The sequence below is a fragment of the Stigmatopora nigra genome, chromosome 8 (assembly GCF_051989575.1).
Source record: "Stigmatopora nigra isolate UIUO_SnigA chromosome 8, RoL_Snig_1.1, whole genome shotgun sequence".
NCBI classification, from domain to species: Eukaryota; Metazoa; Chordata; class Actinopteri; order Syngnathiformes; family Syngnathidae; genus Stigmatopora; species Stigmatopora nigra.
This window is the reverse complement of record NC_135515.1, coordinates 6,794,664-6,815,960: the sequence shown is the minus strand read 5'-3', so window position 1 is coordinate 6,815,960 and position 21,297 is coordinate 6,794,664. Positions and strand designations below refer to the sequence as shown.

Here is a 21,297-nt window from a genome sequence, read left to right as displayed (position 1 = left end):
CAACTATTTACACAAACTATTTATAGCGCCGGAATGTGAAGTCATTTGAGACATTACTACCTCCATCTTCATCACCCGCGCCTCGTTATAATCACATTATTCACTCTGGAATTGACTACATAGGCCTGTCCTCTTTCTTTGTCCTTCACCTTTTGTCCAATCTTTATTTACAAGTGGGATGAAGCTGAAGCTGCAGCTACGGTATGTGACGCTTGTTTCTGTGTGTGTGTTTCGCTTTTGAGACGCCTGATGCCTGGCGTGTGTCTCTTGGCGCCTTTTGACAAGCAAACACATTTAACACAATGCCCGCAGAGCTGATGCAAACATGAAACACAAGAAATACAAATGGGGAATAGGGAGAATCTTGGGGGGGTGTCAGAGGGGGGTTCTTCTGGGGGAGGCGGGTAGCAGAGAGTGTGTTGGGTTTGCAGAAAAGCATGGGGAAAGTGGGCTGAGGCTTTGATCACATGCAAATAGCACACACTGGGGATGTAGGTGTTTATATGGGAAAACAAAGACTTCTATTGTAGCCTAACTTTGCGAGAACATGCAAGTTTGAGAATTTAATATATGTTTGTCAGTGTCAGGCATACCTGTCAACCTCGAACCATTTGTGATCTTACCAAATTTTGTTTTCGCCCTTACATATATGTATAAATACATGGAAAATCTTACCACTTTACTTTTTTGTAATTTTTTGCAAATGAAAGTAAACATAAACAAGGGAACAGGAAACGGAAATCACATGGTGAAAGTGTTACAAAACGAAATGTTTATCATGATCTTTTTTTTTTAGCCAATCAGAGGCGCCGGTACATATATCACTTGGCAGACATGCGTTTCCGGGAAGAAACAATGGCGGATGGTGAAAAATGGCTAGAAAGTGCCTTAATTTATTTATTTTTCTCAAAATCACCGTTTAGCGTACCATTTTCATGTGTACAGCGTACCAATATAAAAATGGGCTTTCAGTTGTACCAATTACGGCGAGAACGTACCAGTTGACAGGTATGGTGTCAGGTCATCTGTTGTCAGCAGGGCTATCTATTAAGTATTGAAAGATGTGGAAAAATACATTGCTTAACTCAATTTCTGCCATTGGTGGAATCAGACACCCTATCAATTTGAACTTAGATAGCACTTTTAAATGCATTGAATGTTTATCACTTTCAATGAAGAAACAAAGAAGAAAACTACTGAATGTGCCTCAGTAATAGGAAGTAAAATTTATGTTTTTCACAGACGATACAGAATGATGTTAAATTGGGTGTCTACATAACATTGGCGCGTAGCTGTTCGCTCAGCATTTGTTTGCAGTTTGCTATTATTCAGCATATGTGTAACCGTCCCGCCACCGGGGATGGAATCCGTCGCCCTCTACCGGGTCAGGACTCGAACCCACACAGGAAAGCGGCAGCATAGCTGCGAGCCTCTTTAGTTTCTAGAAGGCATTTAGAGTGGGTTTGGCACAGCACGCAATGCATGCGATGCACCATTACATAAGCAGAAGACAAAACATCTAATTCAGGGCTCAAAATTAGTGTTTTCGGGTACTCACCAAAATGTCTGCTTAATAGGAGCAAATGTTTTGTCTCTTCCACAATTCCAAATAAAATACAAACAAATCAAGGCCCTGCAATCGACTGGGGATTGGCTCTAACACCCCCTGCAATACTAATGAGGATAAAGCGGTTCAGAAAATAAGAATGAGAGAGAACAACCTGGTCAAGACTCAATGGGCTAGTGGAAATTGATTTCCTAACATCAGTGGAGAAATAGACAGAAATTAAAAGTAAACAGCTTCAAGTGATTGACTCATACGGTGTAACAATCCCTATGTAGGACTTTAAAATGTGCAATTAGAGCAGGGGTTGTATTCTTCTTCACTATTGCCAGTAACTTTGGATGCTGAGTTGGTCAGTCAGCCTCGAAGCATCCATTGCCAGCAGTTTCTTCATCCCAGCTGTCGATCATTCCCAAATTGCCTTCCCTCACCAACATTCGGGCAGCCAATGAAAGGCAAAGTGGCAACTTAAATAGGTCTGCAATGTTATGCCATAACAGCCCACAACAAGCCGCCTGGTGTCTTTCAAGGAGATATTTATAAACCATTCGGGGTGGCGCTCGGCTGATTTAACTGGAGTGGCAGCACCCGACCAACCAGCTACATTGCCTCCGCTCGGCCGCTCGGAGGGTGACGCCGAGGCTTTTATTGCGCTGGAAATGGTAATTAACAAGAGGAGTGATCTGATTTTAGATTTCCACTGGGCCTTGATCAGAGAGAACTCACAGGATGAGTTTTCTAATCTGCCTATACGGCATCAAATAATCCAATGACTCCAAAGTCGATGGGGGATGTATGAAAATCACAGTCAAAGCCCAAACGTGCTTTGTACATCATGTCGCGTTATATCCTGTCTACACAGGGTATTTGAACAACCAGTACAAAAGCCTGATTTCATTTAGGTTCAGTTTGAAAATAAAGCCTGTAACTCGTGTAAGAAAATAGTGTATTTTCAGTTAATGGTAAATTAACCATATACTCTCTTCATCTCCATGTTAAATTAATATACAGAGCTAAAAGCATTCCTACTATAGTAATATTTGAATCCAAATGAAACTGTAGCTCAACTGTAGCTTGTTAATTCTTAATAACTTAAGATCCATTAGCAAATTAAATTTAAAACATGTATTTGTATGAAAAATATAACATTATAGGGATTAAAGAAAATTAGGTTCGATCCTTTTCCTGATTTTTATTTTCCAATTTTCCCTTATATTGACAAGCTCCTAAGAAACTGGCAAGTAAATAGGCATGAGGAACAAATCTGAAAATGTTTGTTTTGCCCCAACATATAATGCGGAAACTATCCCGACATGGGAGAGAATACTCATGATGAATTACAGCGTGCTACTTTATCAGATCAAATTACGGCTTTGCTCTTTACCTTCTGCACTGAAATTAGCTTTTGCATAATTAACAAGATATTGCATTGGTGAAATCAATATTTAAAACAAATATCTAATAATAGTGTGTCATTTTAACATGTATTTAGGACATGACAGTACATAAAATGTCAGGAAGAAGAGTAGGAAACACTAAAATGATTTTGAAAGCTCCAAAAACATCCAAGCAAAGCCGTGACAGTGAAGCATGGATGAAATGAACGAACACACAAGGAAGCCCTCAATTTAAAAGCTGTAGTTTTACCCAACAATTTTAAACACTAATAAGAGTCTTTGTTGCCTTCTGCTGGATTCTTGCCTAGCCTAGATGACCGTGTCACCCCTAGAGTATAATTTGCCAGAGTGGCAATTATTTTGTAAGTGAATGATCACGCTAAGACTTCCCAGGTCAAATGGATTTGACGTCAACCGCCGTCAATGGAAGCTAATGAGTTAATGAGTAGCCTGGCACTTCGGAAACAAAGCTATTTGCAGTGTACATGCCATTAGGAAGTTAAGACAGTTGTGCACCAATCAAATAACAAAGTAGTGTCTGCACTTGTTCAGTGCAAGGACACAGTAAAGGGCCAATTCACACACAAACACACACACACACACACACACACACGGCACCCCCACTTAACCTTAATTTCCTGATCGTTTTTCTTAATTGCATTTTCTGCTTGTAGCACCGTGATCACACTTGCCATCCTTCTCCCCTCTGACCGAATACGTCACTTTTAAGAAGGACTATCATGAGTAAAAAGGAAGGGCCACTGAATAAATTAATTAACCTCATCAGTTATTAGATTTTTTTCACAGAGAGCATATTATTATATTAATTGTGATATGTGCAACTTCACCATTTGCACTCAAATCTCCATCAGATACAGTTGGAAAACTCAATTTTTGTCAATAATCTTCATTTTATGTTAAGTTGTCAACTCCTAGTCTAGAATGTTGGTCAGGTTTTGTTTTACAAACCAAGACATATAAAACAAAAGACATCAGAGCTCTGTGGATTTACACATGTAACCTTAAATGCCATTTGAATAAAATCAAGTAGTTATTACACCACCAGCTCTCTGCATCTCTGCAGCGGTTCCCCGCCGTCGCACGCAGCCCGTGTGACATTTAGCGGGAAGCGGGAGCTGCACTCATCTGTTAGGCACGCTCACAAATCAGAGGCATGATTAATATGGAGCAGCAATTTGCGCAGGTAATTCTGCTCCCGCTTTGCTTCCCTGTTGTACATTAGCTGGCTAATGTGACGCTATATTGATCCCCGTAGGGGCAAATGTTCCTTTTGGCGTGCAGGTCTAAGTGCAGATTCCGGAGGGCCGTTTTAAAAGTGGCCATGCAGCGAGCTGCTTAGGCATTCAGGGTGCTACGGAAGGATGCTCACAGCTGCCTTCTGCGCATGAAGGGTGCTCTGTGGTATGATATTACTGACCATTTGCTCGAGACATGATGACTTTTTGGTGTGTGAATGCACATTTGGAAATTCACAAGTGCAATTGTTGCCCATTTGAATTATTTCAGTGTCAAAGGACTAGTTTAATGTTCACTTTGATACTTTTTTTCACACTTAACCACTCTGTTTTTATTGAAGATGAGCCCTTACTTAATTTATTCGAACCACGTGGTGCCCATTTTTAGGTAATGAGTTGAAATGTATGTATGGTTAAGAAGACAAACTAGGCGAGATCACGACTCCTCATACAGGTTTCAAACCCTTCTGATTCTTTTTCCACTTTTCCTCTTATGATCAAAAATGGCTACTGAGGAATGAGCGGGATGCTTCTAAAGCGCTTTTACTCCCTGAACTTTAAGTCTATTTTACCTGATTGTTACCCCTCTGACTCAAGTGAGGTGCTTACGTCACAAACCGACTGCTTGGGGGAATATGTTAAGTATGTTTTCCTACCAAAATAAAAAGCTGAGCATATACTAGTAGGCTCGCACACAATGCTAGACCTCAATTTTCTTCCCCCTCAGCTCTTTTCGCCTCATGCCACGTCTTGTGGTAACAGCTCTCACTCAAGTGAACACACTGCGGGAGACAGAGGAGACGTCTCGCATTCTTCAAATTGGGTCATTGGTGGAAAAAAAGTCTGCCCTAAAGACACTGTTCTCCAGCAAGATGGCAGCTCACCTGATCAAGAAAATTGGGTCGCCCCCACGAGGGAGGAGGACGATGGGAGGGACAGTCAAAGACCTCCGACTGCAGTCAGTACCTGCGAGCCATGTATGCAGGTGGAATTAAACATTCACAACGATTGTCTTAAACGGACAGTTAATTTCATTTGCAGAACAGTTCACTTAGGCGTGTATCCAGGCTGACATTGTGCTTTCTGACTCTGGCAGAATTCTAGGTCTTAGCAAATCAAAGGCAGCCGAATGAAATACAAAATCAACACTTGTTTACTTGGTTCTTAAAAGAAGGGATGAAAGTAGAGAGATTTGTAGAACCATTAGGTGGATTGATTGGTTTTTTTTATGTCGATCTCAGTGAGCAAACAGGCTCTAATGGTTGTCAAGCACTGTAGTTGAAGTAAACTGTAACATTAAGCATTGAAATATAACATTAGATTAGATTTTTCTATGTTGAAGATTTGATTGGCCCTTATTCTTGAGTGAACAGCAAGAGACTTTCTTAAAACCATCTATGGAAAATATCTTGCTACTCTGAAAGTCTTGCGTCATTGTCATTAATGCAATATTCCTCTGACATTGCTTCCTGTCGCTGCACACTTTATTGCCATACAAATTCAAGTTCACAGTCATTCAAGATCATCTGTCCTTGACTTTATCCTTTCCTGAGACCTTTTTCCTCATCGTGTCATCATCCGAGGAAGATGAAAAAGGTGATCAGAAAATCCTGAAAAATATAGTTTTATCATATCAGCATCATCACGAAAGAACATTAGCCTCATTTGACCAGCCTCAATGTCCCTACCAATTTTCTCACCACCGTTTTCAAAGCAGTATCAAATAAGTCCAGAGTCGACACAAAAGAGATGATCGTGTGAGGCATCTGACTCGTGAAAGTCCTGACTACTTGAAGTGATCCACTGCCCAGGGTGAGCGCGTAACTGAGGCTGGCATTTATTTGTGTGATATGAGACGTTCTCCCATCCCAGGGTACTTCAGTCAGCTCTATTCCCTGATGGAGGATGACACAAGAAGTTGATCTGAAAATGATGACGCTCTGGGCATGCTTGTGTGCCATTAGGCTGGTTGTCTAAGGATACTTGGGCTCGGCTACTGATCTAGAATGGACATCCTTATTAGAAAATAATATCATATGCAATGGGTCAACACACCTATTCTAGTTATGTTTACTTTGTTACCTACTCTGACAATGACATAGATATGGAAAGACAATGTGGGTTGAAGTCCCAAAGTCCAAGCCACAGATAATTCCAGACGAGTTACAAGATAATACGAGATCAAGTTCTGCTTAAGAACATATGTGGGCGTGGATGACGTAGCTCTAATAGGTTAAGGCAGTGATTTTCAACCACTGTGCCGTGGCACACTAGTGTGCCGTGAGAGATCGTCAGGTGTGCCGTGAGAAATTATCCAATATCCTTTTTTTTTTAAATTAACATTTATTAATAGTTTTCTGCAAATATGATGTCATTGTCCAGTGTCCGTGCTGTAGTAAATATACTATACAGAGTGTCATTTTGTAAAAATTTTGGTTAAAATTTTTCCAATGTAAAAAATGTGCCGTGGCTCAAAAAAGGTTGAAAAACACTGGGTTAAGGCATCAGACTTCCTGAATCTCACATTTTAGTACTGGACACAACAGTGTGACCCAGAGGACATGTTGACAAAATGAACTTTCAAATCTAAGTGGGAGAACGAAGTGGAGTGCTACATACTTGAGGTTTGTAGGCTGCCATCTTGACAGAACGATGCATGAGAAACTGTCTCATCTGTTAACGTCATTTACTAACTTGCCCTGGGCTGGAGTTCTCACCCTTCTCTTATACGTTGCATGCAGAAAATGACTGTCACAGCCAGTGTGCCAACAGACGCAGTGAAGAGTCCAATGATGATTTTGGTTGCGGGCCAGTTTTTAATGAGTGGCGATCTTGGTGTTAAAATTCCTTTTCACAAATTCGTGCAGCGCATTTGAAAATTTCAAATGTGTCAAATAATGAACAATAGTTTCATTCATTCTATTTTATTATATAAACATTTCTGAACATTTGGTAAACACCTTCCTTGGAAATGTTGAAATGGTGTTATGGTTTTCAAGAGGACACTTTTTTTACCAAGTGTAATCAGTTGATTGTAGCCTGGTACTATTTGTTTGAATGGTAACTTCATTGGTTAAACTGACTGTGCTCGATTGGTTGATTCAGGTCCAGGTTGGGCACTCTTGCACAAGTCCAGGGGTGTCAAAGCCATTCCACATAGGGTAAGAGTTTCCTGGATTTCATTCCAACCAACACACTGTAGAGTGTAGACTATCTAACTAATGAATTTTCAGCAGGAACAGGCAGCATCTGACTGCAATCAACTGATTACACTTGTAGTAGATTGAATTGCTGAAAAGATGCCTTCTTTATTGTTAATAGTGGGATCCAGGACTGTCTTGGCTCTTCATGGAATTGCTTTGACACCTTTCGACTAGGCTGTGACAGGCTAAAATTGTAGACCCCAACCAAAGTTGCTGATGACTCAAACTCCTCCTGTCATACGCCATACAGCCTTTTGCCGCACAGTTTTATTATGACCCCCAAAGATGTATCAATTATTCTACAGATGCTACAAGTCTGACAGAAATAATAATCATTTTGTAGGGGCTCAAATAGACTGTGATTACATCTTCAAGCAAACCACAGTTCAATTGTGTTCTTGTGCAATCGACAATGTAATTCCGCTCAGAGCGCAACATCCTTCCTGGAAAGACAAACTGTATGCGATAAAGTGTCCACACATCTAATCAGATCTTTTCAAGGCTTCTGAGAACATGGCTGCCGTGTCATTAACCTACCAATTTCGGAGCCCCCTCAAACGTTAGAGAGGTGCGGGGAGCACAATCAGCATGGATTATTTTAAAAGTGAAAGGATTGGATGGCAGTGACACGCTTGACATGATAGATGGGTTGGCGAAGGCTCTTAAGGCCTCTCAGGGGTCTGCTCTGCGAATGCATTTAAAGGCACGCCTCACCTTCAGCGCTAGGATTAAGACGCAGACTCCCTCGAGGACGGACAAATGGCGTTTCATCGTAATGACCCAAGACATAAGAAAGAGGTTTTATTCTGGTTTTTATGTAATCCTCTTGAGCTACTTTGCACGTTTCTCTGCCCAATGAGTTGATAAAATTCGAGTGCGTTAAGGGCAACAGATTTGGCATTTAATCTGTGGGATGTAGAAATTCCGCAAATGCTTCAATCTGGTTAGTGGAAGTGGAGGCTAAGTCTCATTTGTTTTGATTGTCAAAACACTTATCTCCGGATTGGCTTTTTACTTAGCCTCAAAACGTTTTCTTGCATTTCTTCTAGGACTTGACCAGTAGTGGTCATTCACCACTAGCACTTCCACTCTAAACGTTTTCTGTGCAAATGAGAAAATTGTCCGCCACAAGAAGCAATTTCCCGTAATTGCCATTACCTTATTGCAGATTACAAATAGGCCATGTTGACATTGTAAACCACCAAGGCTGAAGTGACTGGCCGGATTGCCTCTGGCATGACACGGCGTGACCTGGAGCATTGGAATACGCATTAAATTGCCTCCCCTAAAGCTGTGACTCTGTTAAGATCTTTGGAGACAGTTGGCAGCCAAGGGGTTAAGCCTTTAATTCTACCACGATTCCACAGAGCATTGATTAGTGGAGATGGATGAAGCAGTGATGGAGGCGAAAGCCTTTCTTTTTTCCCCCTAATGTGTTGTGTAGGAGGTGTTTATAGATGGAGGCGTAAACGTGCGTGAATGTGCACCTCATTTATCAACAGTGTACCTATGCATTCTAAAAAGATTTAAATTAGTCCCGATCCCATTTCTAAAAACGGAGGTGTTTTAGCATAAGGGTATCCAGAACTTGACAGTGTATTCCACACATAGTCCCTCTCAGTAACGTCTCCATAAAAGCAACCTGACAGATAAATGATGTTTCTAAGGGCAGGTCACTAAGATGGCTCTTACAATCTAATCTCATTATCAGCACAAGCTGCCTTTCGCAGGGGAGGGGAGGACAGACGAGACGACTTCATAACACCACCACAGCTCTTTGACTTGGGAGGTCACCTGAACGGAATGTCTGCTTGTGTGCACACATGATCTGGATGTGTGGTGTAAAGTGTTTAAGAGGAACATGACTGCATGTGTTGCATCATAATTACTATTGTGCTCAGGTATATTTAAACAAAGCTGATACATTATTAGGGGGTTTACAGCTTAATTTTCCACCACCAAGGAAAAAATGAGAAATACAATACTCATTATATACTCCAGAGTATATTTATAAAGAATTTGACCCACCCAGGTACGATAATTAGTGCTGATAGAGCGCAGCCCACCAAAACAATTTAGAGTAATTCTGTATGAAAAGCCAAAAACCCTTTAAACCGATACAATCATAAAGCATCTCGCTAGCATGTACACAATTGCGAACCAGTAGTCTATTCAGTAGTATTATCCAACCAAACCACAATCACATGAGTCTCATCAATCCTATTAAAATCCAAACACCGATTGATGTGACATCTCATAAAGGCAGACAAAAAGGCACGCTATAACGCAACACACTTTTTTTTAAACTGCCTTACAATACAACCATTTGTCCTAAATAAAAAGCATGTGCGCTCAAGAGACGATATGATCTCTGAATCAGGCACACCACACGCATTAATCAAGTCAAGTCAAACTGCAAATTAGGAAACTAGTCTATTAATTTGTCAATGAGAGGAAGAGATTGTTTTTTAATCATCTAGTCCAGACAAAAGATAGTAATCTCGTTTAATTTAATTGTAATTCATGTATATCTGCACTTAGAGGCCATATTTAGAGGCCCTGAAAGTGCTCGTTTGAGCTTCCATTGAAAATCTGTTCCATAAAAAATGATAGCAGCACCCCCTGAAAGCATTTGTTCAGGATTGCGGTTCCAAAAGAATATGTTACTTAGGCAAGTAGATCCTTTAACATCTTGGTTTGACTGAAACAAGACACGCTCGTTTTTCCCATTTCAAGCTACTTGCCTGACGCTCAGCCGATTGGAAGAAGATTAAAGGCATGACACTCATCTCCGCTGCGGGATTTGACTCAAAAGTGTCTCCGTGTTGGTCTTCGTTTGGGTAATTACCCTGCATGACAGCCAACAGATGAATAATGAAAGACACTTAAATCCTGTGAAAAAACTCAAGTATTCTGATCATTAAAAATTTGCTCAAGGCTGATCATGGAAACCGTTTTTCAATATCGGGGCTAAATGACACATTTTTGGAGTGTCTTGATTCCCACTTAGAAGCTCCTTTTACAAGTCTGAAGATATTTCTATTTCCTCATTTTAAAATATATTACATTTTGGATTTAACAAGTCAGCTTGAATGGGGTTTTTGGTCTTTTTTATTCAATAAATCAGATGTTTTTTTTCAACTAAGTAAATCAACTGGTGTCCACAGAAAGAACACACACCTGCACCTTCTGTGTCTACTCATCTTCAACATGTTTATGCATTCACAGATGCCCCTCAAAACCTGGCGTTATAACAAGAAGACTCTTAATTTTAATCTGTTCCAGCCAGTTTGCTGTCATTGGTTTCATTTGATTAACTTTTTTGATACATATCTTGGTGACACTCAATTAAAAATGTTCTGAAAAAAGCAATTTCTGACACAATTGTGCCAATGAACATTTCTTAATGATATGCGCCAAAATACAGTAGAAATTTAAAAATAAAGGTATTGAGACAAAAAAAATGCCACTGGTGTGACAATGTTTCTTATAACCTTCCAAAGCTTTAATTCTTTGTCCCTAAAAAAAACACATGACGTCATTATTCCACATGAAAAGTCCTTCATTTCTGGTTACAAACAAACTTTGACATTGACTTGCACATGAAAATCATCTGGGAGACCATCTGAGCAAATTTCCTAATTTAATACTGGTTTTATAATTCCACTGCAAGGAGAAGTCTTAAAGCTGAACATAAAAAATTAAGCATACATTATGTCTGCAGCAGGTACGGTAGCTACCATGGTTACCAAGTTTATCAGGTGTGAACACCCCTCCAAGAAGCGGCACTCTTCAACCAGACCAATTTAGATCGTATAAAACAGCCCCCCTCTACCCCACCCCTGGGCTGGAAATAGAAATGAGCCAAATAAGTACCTTTAGATTGCTGAAGAGGAGCATTTAATGTCATAGTTCAGTGACTCTGGTTCATTCTAAGTAAATATTTGAACAACTAGTGAATTGCACTACTAAAAAGTACCAAAGGTTTTAGATTTGCCAACCTATTAGCAGTCAAAATGGGTGGATTTTTATTTATGTGGTTTATGAATGTAACAACCTTAAAAAGGAGAAGAAAATAAAGCTTCCATGAGGAACTTTGTTGCTTCAAATCAAGGTCAGGTTTTAGATGATAGATTGTCAAATTGAGTTTAGGCTTTGACAATAAGGTTTTGACTTCAGTACTGGTTTCCATATTAAAGTCACAAGTCATAATCCTTGTTTTGTTTGGATTTCCTTTTGTTTTCCTTTGCACCTGTTCTCATTAGCCCCTACCTGGAGTTAACGAATAAGCTTCTTCCAGGCACTTCATGTGTGTCACCTTAGATCATTACCTTGTTCTTTGTTGGCAATACTGCAAACAACTTTTTCATTGATTGTTATTTTGCATGTCATGGCAGGTTAAGCAACTCTGAGGATTTCTTTCTGGGCTTTGTGCATTTAAGTTACATTCCCACTTCAAGATCTGATGCTCATTTTATTTAAATACATTGTTTTTAACTGATTTCTTGTAATTCATTTGCTTATTTTTTTTTGTAATGAATACAAACTTATATTTTCAGCCCTTCAGATTCCCTTTTTGCAGATCCCTTCACCTACAAGACCAATACTAGTTTTAAACCAGGGATCAAAGTTTTTATATCATTCAAACACACTTGTGGTGTGGTTGAAAGTCATAGGTGAATAAATAAGAAAAAAAAATCTTCCTCACAGCTAATCTGCCTTGGCTAAAATGAAAAATGGATCAAATGATAATGAAAGAAATCTTCCCACCCTGGTGGAACTAATCCCATTCTTATGGCTAACTCACAGATGTGGTCACGCGGATTCGTTTTATTGGAGTGTGCAAGAGAATTTTTTATTGGGACCAGTGTTATCAGGAATTCTTATCATAGCCATTACTTTTTTTCTTCCTTTCCTCGGCTTTTTGCTGCCTAAACCATTTTCTGCTTTGGATGAAAATGAGGCCATTAGGCTTGCCTACGTGGACATAGCATTGGGTACGCTTGTTTTCTCCGCTGCTTATTAGGGTGGCAATGCTTATACTTGCTGTTGATAACTTTAGTTTTTCATCTCAAATGAGGCCATAAGTTGACTAGAGTATCTTGCAAAACCACAGAGAAATTACACTTAATCACGTATAAGGTCACGTTTGTTTTGAGTAAGGATAAAAAAACTTACACCAAAAGAATTATAAATTTTAAGTAGATTTTCTCATTTTGAACTATTTTTTTTCGAGTTGTTTTTGTATAAACTAACCATTAAATGATTTGCGGAATAAATTTGTCAACATTCAATCTGATCCATCCCCTTTTCCTTTTTAATCCTTCTTTACTAAAATACTTATGAGCAAGTTTGCAAATTGAAACTGTACATCTTAAACGATGAAAACCACTGCAAACTCTTGTATTTAAAACAAACAATTCTAGCATACATTATCAACCATTTTTTACATACCGCTATATATATATATATACTCCTTTATTTACCAATAGCTTCCTTATTGAATTCATTCAAAGCATCATGTTGCGCCTTCACCAACCCACCTACACACCCGAGGTTATAAATATGACCCTGAACCGCATGACTTTAGTGGAAACATGTTTTAATCTTATTCTGCAACCAAGTTCAAATATAGCCACCTTAAGGGGAAAACACTATGTGCATGTATTCATTTTCCTCATGCTCATTCCAGCAGATGAATAAAGACACACTTCTGTAGCCTGATGAATCCCACCTAGGAGTCCTGCGGACCGATATAATGACGCCGATGAGGAGACAGCGTTCTTATCAAATGTGGTGGTGGGCGCACACTAATGGCATGTGGAGACGCTTGCAGCCGGGAGTGTCACATCCAGCGGCGGCCAGGTCATTACTCTGGCCGCCTTCAAGTCACAGTCATTCCAATGAGCCAATTATTCCTGCCTTTGACAGATAACTGAACATACAAAATCACTTTCATTCCTTCTATTTGCAGCATCGACAGCCTAAAGATATTCATTCGAAAAGCAATTTGCTTTGGAGCTAAACTGACCAAAACAAAACAAAATGAAATTGATGCTACAGAGTAGGAGTAAAAGAAGAAGAAAAAAACAGGCAATGACTTTTAATGAACAGCACACCAGGCAACACGCAATTAGGTGACACACCAGCAAGCATTCCTTGTCAGGAGAGTTTTAATCTGACTAGCAGTGGATGATTTACCCCGAGGACCTTCATTGGCTTCACGTGAGCTCGCCCGAAGCCCAAAAACACCGGGTTACACCTGCAGCTAGATGACGGCATTAATCTGGCCACGCTAACCCTCCCCTGCCATCTGGTGAAAGGCACAACCTGCTTCCTACCCCTTAATAAATTCTGATTTTAGCTTTCCCTTCAGATGGAGAAATGACAGGACAATTCTAGTGGCAATTTGACCATCATATGACATTTTGAAAGTTACCTAGCTGGTAGGAGAAAGAGGAAAAAATGTCCAATTGCTTGACTATAACAGCCAGGACAATCATCTTTATGTGCGTCTCCAGATAACCCAATTTTCCTTCCAAGCTAAAAATGTTTTATTTTTGCACATACCAGCGCTTCTTGCACCCCTACCCTAGAAAATGCAGTACATCTTCCTCAAGGGATAGAAGACAAACATTTTTACATCAAAGACTTACTGTCATCTTTTTTTGAAATGATAATAATAAAAGAAACATATTCTGCCTGTCTCAGCAACTGTAGACTCATTTAAAAAGGAATAATTGTGTCAGGACGAATCTGAGAAATCCACTTTAGCCGGTTTCCTCGAGCACAAGCAGGATCTTCCAAGATGGAGATTACAGTGTAGCGTTAAAACGAGATCGACTTAAAGTTCAAACAAATTGGAAAGGGAGCATTCATGGAATCTAAGACTTAACGTTGTAATTCTCATTTTCATGACGATATGTTACATTATCTAATCTGATACGATATTTGCCAGTGATTGATTCAATTCCTTTTCTATCTTTTTGACAATTTGGTTTCTGAAGCATTCTATTTAGCAAAATGTCATGTCTGAAATATCACAATGTGAATCAATATTATGCATTTTCACCCATTTCAAATAGATTGTGTTTAAAGAATTATTTATCCATTCGGATGATGACATCATTACCCAGACAGACTACACCCTAAACTGGTCGCCAGTCAGTCAGTCGGTCCAGTCTAGACTGGTTGCCAGTCAGTCATAGAGCACACATAGAGACTAACAACCATCCACATCCCCAATCATACCACCACCAATGGGAATCGAGCCCGCGTCAATCTATACCGAAGTCAGGCAAGTAAACCTCTACACCACGACAGCATTCATTTCTAACTATGCCGAAAAACTGTCCCAACTGTTCCTATAATTTGATAGATTTCCTCTATATTGTGAATTTCCTTTTCATACTAAATCAAACTGAATCTTCATGAGAACAAGCTATTAATAATACTTTATGCATGCGGGGTGTCAGCAATGGATGACAGCAACAACAACAATAACAAAAATGAATGCGCTCTAACTCATACAAAGTCCCTTTATGACAGCTAATGATTATTTTTCAGCAATAATATGATCAGGATGGCCTCTATCATGAGTTCTATAGTCAATGATACATTCAGCCAATCGTAGGGCACCACGAGAAGGACAGCCATTCACATTCCCATTCATACCCAGAGGCAATTTTGAGTGTTCAACCACCCAAGCATGCATGTTTTTGTAATGTGGGAGGAAACCGGAGTACCTGCAGAAAACCCACGTAAGCCCCGGGTGACATCACTGGAAATGAATGGCATATAATACCTTTGTTTTTCAACTCTTGACTTTAAAAAAGTATTTATTGCAAGTTCTCTGAGGGAAGTGCAGGGTTGTAATACATGCCTCCTCTTCTTTTTCTTGCTCCGAATTTTTGCTTTGGTGGCACAGCGTTTACTTAAGATTCTCTTGGCTGATTAGCATTGTAGGCCAGTTAGATAACGTGTGGGCCACGGATAGCAAAATGGCTAATGCGGTGTACTGTAGCGAACATCAAAGCGAGCGATTCGCCATCTCAAAATGCTGATTGGTGTGTGAATATAATGATGGCGGCAGTTTGAGTCACATTCGCCTCCGAGTCGGCAGCGGTGGTGGTGTGGAAGTCGAATGGAGGACTGGGGGGGGGGAGCGTGCACAACCTAATGGGCATCGAATACGATGTTTACGGCCAAAATGTAATCGTATTACGTTTGTAAGTGCAGAGCAGAAGCAAGCCAACAGACTGTGACAAAGACTTTTTTTTTAAACTGCATCTCTTCAAGTGGCGTTTACAAGACAAGCTGTGCCGTGCCACTGCTGATATTCATCAAAATTCTTGCCTTGACCACCTTCTGAAAGCCACAATTGTTGCTATCACCATATGCAAAACTCCCGTATCCATACGCAGAACATGCCTTGACAAAAAAGAATATTTTTGTTGTTGATGTTTTAGTCATTTCAAACTCATCGTACACCATGATGGTGTCCTAAATCGATTTAAATCAAAATCGTGAGGTTACCACGTAATCTCTCTTTTCAAAGAATGTTATTTACATTCACTGCCTGTAATCAGCATCTCTTAACCTCTACAGGGTCTTAGTAAGTGCGCATGTCTGTATGGTCTGTTAGGCTGCCCTGTGGAACACCCACACTAAGGTATGCGTCAGACTAACGACTGCAGTCATGCATGGCATCAGAGGGGTAATTTACTATATTCTCAAAACCAAGATGACCTGGGCTCAATAAAGTGACAGCAATGATGTACAACGCTGCATTATCGTTTCTACATGAGATTGTGCGGTCGACAGAGAAGAAGAATGGGCATCACGTTACATTTAAATGTCACTTACTACGACTTATAGACTGCAGAGATGGCGGGAGGTACAGGGTGCCGGTGACAAATGAGATAATTCTCCATGTGATCCGTAGAATCAAGGAACACGTGGGTGTAAATATTTTCAAGGACAAAGGCAATTCCTAACTACTATATATGCTGATTTTGTATACTAACTATAACGTCGCAGTAGGTCCACAAACAGTATTTTGATGGTATTTTGAGAACAACCACCCTTACAACGTTGTGCTTAACATTGAAGCATGCACGTTAAAGTTGTGTGCCTAAAAATTCATGAGATACTCACTTTTGATGAGCTAAATTAGAATGAGAATTGGTAAAATGGATGCCTTCATGTAATGGTAACCACTTGACAGAATGGCATTAACAATATTTGGGTTTTTCTCTACCGATGCACTTAATAAAAAATATTTTTAGTTTTTTTACCATTCATTAAACGAGATATATCCTGCTAGGATGCTCATAATAATGGTCTCATCTTTTCCTGTAACTAAGAAGGACAGGTCCAGTTTAAAAAAAAAAAAGAATGTTTGTCATCATCAATGGTAATCAATAGGAAAAGGTCATCCTATTACCATAATGTTAAGTGCCTAAATGCAAACAGTGATGTCATTCGGCACCCTGATGGGACCCAGTTTGTTTTGACACTGGCCTAATTTCAATTTAAGATAATGAAGCACTACAAGATGATATGAGGTGACCCTCAGTGATGATGTGATAAGATTCCACGGGGTTGGCGAACACGAGGTCCCCGCCACAGCCGAGCAGCCCAGCTGATGACACGGCGACATCGTAACAACGCCATCTCAAAAAGAATAGTGTTACTGAGAGAAAAATGTGTTAATGATACTATATTCAGTACTGCAGGCTCCAGTCACCTTGTCAGTGTCCTTAGCCCACTTCAGATATCAGTCATGTGCCACATACTGAAATATAATTGGAGGTGTTAATGGGTATTAAGCATCTCAAACATGTCCACACTCCAAATAAAGTTAATCAGCTAGACCAGGCCAATTGGCTTGTTTTATTGGCTTGTCAGCTACGGATGTCAGTATTTCTTGATTTGTAAAGTTGCTGTCAAGTAGGATTGGCCTCTGTAGTGTGGGAAAAAAGGAATCCATCATGTAAATTGAGGGCGGCCTTCTATCATCAGAGCGGGGGGTAGGGTTGGCCCTCAGAGTGTTCATTTTTACAACTAATTTTAGTATCACTAAAGGAATTTTACAGTATTCGCACAACAGGGATCCCAAACCAAAAGTACAATCTTTAGTTGAATTAATGCTAAAATGCCTGAAAGTTCACCAATTTATGAAAAAATCAAACACAACTAAAATTTTCCCCATCATCGCAATTTACCAAGATTACAATATGGATTGCCATAATCATGATTATATTGTTGAAGCGGCCTTTTGAGCGAGTTACCATGTCGGCCTCACGATTTTGAGGTCGAGGGTTTGATCCCAGATCGGTCCTTAGTGTGTGGAGTTTGCATGGTCTCTCTAGGCTTGAGTGGGTTTTCTCTGGGTACTCCGGTTTCATCCTACATTCCAAAACATGTAGGGTACGCTGGTTGAACCCTCTGAATTGCGTATATGAGTGTAAATGGGTGTTTGTTTTCTTGTGTCATGCGATTGGGTGGCCACCAATTCAGGGTGTCCCCTGCCTAGTTCCAGGAGTTAGCTGGGATAGGCTCAATCACCCCCACACAACCCTTGTGAGGATAAACGGTTCAGAAAATGATTGATTATAATGTTGGTCATAATAGTGCATTCCCGGATAGTTTCTTCAATAGGTAAAGTTGACTTACCCAGACATTGAACATTTTCAAAGTGCATTTGCAATACTGTGACAGAGTAAAGTGACAATATTTTATTTCAAGGTTATCATACTGGCATCAAGTACTAGCGCTTCACTCAATTTGAATGTTTAACAAGAGCGCGACGCAAAAATGATGCAGTGCTCACTTGACTCAGAAGTTTGACGAGCCTTCGGGGTTTCTCCGAGAAGCGCCTGAATTATACACAGTATGAGCTACTTTGGAGAAATAGGGGGGAAATTAATCATATTTAATGCGTGCAAACGTTTGCATTCGCTTGGTGAGACAATATCACTTTGGTCTGCTAAATGCTACTTTTAAAGCAGTCGCAAATTAACTCTTGAGTTAAAACCTCATCAGATAATATCAGCCCATCCATTGTCTGCCTATGTGGACTCCTTCATAAATAAGTCATTATGTGAGCATGTCTACTTATTTCTTACAGGTAAATCTGTGCTTTTATGTCATTCCCTGGCTCACCGGGGACGATAAAGCAACATGGTTTGACATCGTTGAAATTCATTTTTTGGAGCGTTCAAGCGTACCGAGACAACATTATGCCCTCTTAAGATGTAGAAGTGCTCCTCTGCTGTGTGCTTAAAAGCAGGACCCCCTGCTTCAAAACACAGGCGGCACAATCGCTGTGGAATTCAGCGCAATGAAATAGAAAAAAATAAAAAAAATAGCATATTTCATGGCTTGTCACCACGCTTGAATCCTTCATTTGACTTTCCAAAGAGTGGAATAAGAGTACCTTCAAGATGCCAGCAAAAATAGGGCATAGGAATCAGCCAAACGGCTTTCTAATTCTACTTTAGAATAAGGAAATACATTCAATTATTAGCCACACTCATTCATTTCCAGTTTAAATGTATTTTTTATTTAATTATCCATTTATTTTGGTGTTAAATTTGATGTATATTTGATTGTACCAAGTTTTCATGTCATTTTGTTTCACTAATTTACAAATGTAATTTATTTACAGTCACCCAGAAAAACCTCAATGGTTAATTATCAGCTTAATTTTGTAGTATAAATTGAAACAATCATAAGATGCATGCACTATATATTAAAATTAAACTGTATATGTTCATACAAAAGCACTAGGTGTTCAATTAATATTTTGGGTTATTTACAAAAGGCATGCAGCTCTGTAAAAATCAATAAATTAATCATATTGGACTTTAAGCCACAGGGTTCAAAACAAGGGAAAGAAAACAATAGCTGTTCATAGTCTGAAGATTTTCATAATTGTAATTTTTAGATTTTTTTATTAATCTATTTGTGTAAAGTTGGTTATTGTAGTTGTTGTGAAAATAGTAAAATATATTTGATTTATAAAAATGTGTAAAATTAAACTCCACGTTGCATCTGTGTGAGTGTGAGGCTGTGTATACATAATACAAATGAATATCTGAATATACATGTGCAAAGTCTGCTGGTGTAAATGTTAAGTAGTATAAAATAAACAAAAGAATACATGTTTAAATTACATGGACACACAAATATTTATTTATAGTATTTGTATATTTGGTGCCCCTGTGAAAGAGTCAGCCTCACAGCTCTGGGGTTGAGGGTTCAATCCCAGGTCGGTCCTGACTGTGTGAATTTTGCATCCCCATCCGCATCCCCAAAACGTGCATGGCAGGCTGGTTTAACATATTTAATTGACCCTACCGTGAATGATTGTCCGTCTCCTTGAGCCCTGCGATTGGCTGGCCATCAATTCAGGGTGATCCCCACCTGTCGTCTTTAGTTGGCTGGAATAGGCTCCAGCACCCTTACGACCCTTACGAGCATACGTATGGAAAGTAGGGTGGATGTTTAAATCTAATTTTATGCAAAGTTGTGAAAATCTGAGTGCAAATTATAAAAAAAAATGTCCTCATCGGCCATAAAGTATGATTTTATAGCGTGCAAATACATCAAAACAATCAATGATTTGACCTTGCTCAGCCTCAGTTTCAAGCTTAACTCACTTTTGATTGCTTTTCTTACCTTGAAGAATCCACCAAAACATCATCAAGATTCGAAGTCTTGTGTGCGTTTCCATGGCGCCACATCCAGTCAGCAGGACCACCTTCAAAGTCGCTTCAAAGCACTCACACACCTCCGACAAGCTTCTTCAGGTAACTCCAGAGGAAGCTACAAGAGGAGCGACGCGTGCAGTAGTGCCCAAGAAAGCTTTCTCTCATGTTCCTCCTTAGCCAGGACTCCACGGTGGACATGGTGCGCATCCCACCACCGCCTCCCGTCACTTTGCCAGGGACAACAAGCTCCGCAGCCGCATTTGAGCACAGCCACGTTCGATTCCCTCTTCTTGACTGTAGTTCTACAACAAGTGCAGCCAGGAGCCAAAGCCCAGCGAGATAGTGAGTTTGCGTGTGAGTGTGCGTGTGCGTACGGGTGATGGCTTTCCTCTGACCTGATTGATTTGATTCTATGGCGCTCTCTCCAGGATGCTGAAGTTAATGCAGCTCATCAACAGTAAACGTTCAACTTTTGACCTCTGAAAAAGCTCAAAGCAATTATGTTTCCCAGTGTTAAGTTTAAGGCCACCCAATTAAGCAAGAGATCTAAAAATAACCAGTCAACAGGGCAGAAGCTTCATTAGAATGAATCTTTATTTGCTGATTTCAACCCAGGGCCACCATAATGAGCATCTTCTTTAAGATTTTTTTTCGTGTTATTTTCTTTTTTTTAAATCTTAAGATAAAGGTTTAGTGACAAAGTAGCCTTGGAGAGGTATTCAAATGTTGACACAGAGAACCTTTAACATTTTGTAAAGCAAATGACTAAAAAACAATGATTATTTCATTGTTGAGGTTTTGAAATATTTGTCAACGTACTTTGTCACTTTGGCAACAAATGAAATGCTTTTGTGCATGTTTACTCTCATTTAGTACTGTTTAACATTATTTTTTATAAACTTTGCTGTCTCTTGTCCTCCTTACTTATTGTCATCGTGTTAAAGTGGCATTGTTTGAACATTTCTAAGTCATATTTTATGTTTTTACACTCGAATTAGAATGAGTCAATACCCACAAAAATATTCTGCTGCTCCTATTTCCATTGTGAATTGCAAGTTGGAAAGGCCTTTTTCTCTTTGTTGCAAATGTCCATACTGCCTTAAAAACATCTCAATGTAATGGATTGTTTGAATCAAACACACAACGCTGCAAAAAGAAAGA

General features: G+C 39.6%; 1 protein-coding gene across 2 annotated transcripts in view; it reads right to left on the bottom strand.

The window, feature by feature from the left end:
- esamb (endothelial cell adhesion molecule b) overlaps window positions 1-20,508 on the bottom strand; it is a 32,164-nt gene extending 11,656 nt beyond the window's left edge. The window contains exon 1 of one of the 2 annotated variants that reach the window (XM_077723432.1): window positions 20,105-20,508. In XM_077723432.1, the coding sequence (XP_077579558.1) occupies window positions 20,105-20,159 (55 nt within the window). In that variant the 5' untranslated portion in view covers window positions 20,160-20,508. The remainder of the gene's footprint in view (window positions 1-20,104) is intronic. The other variant, XM_077723433.1, reaches the window with a different exon arrangement.
- Window positions 20,509-21,297: the final 789 nt, after the last annotated feature.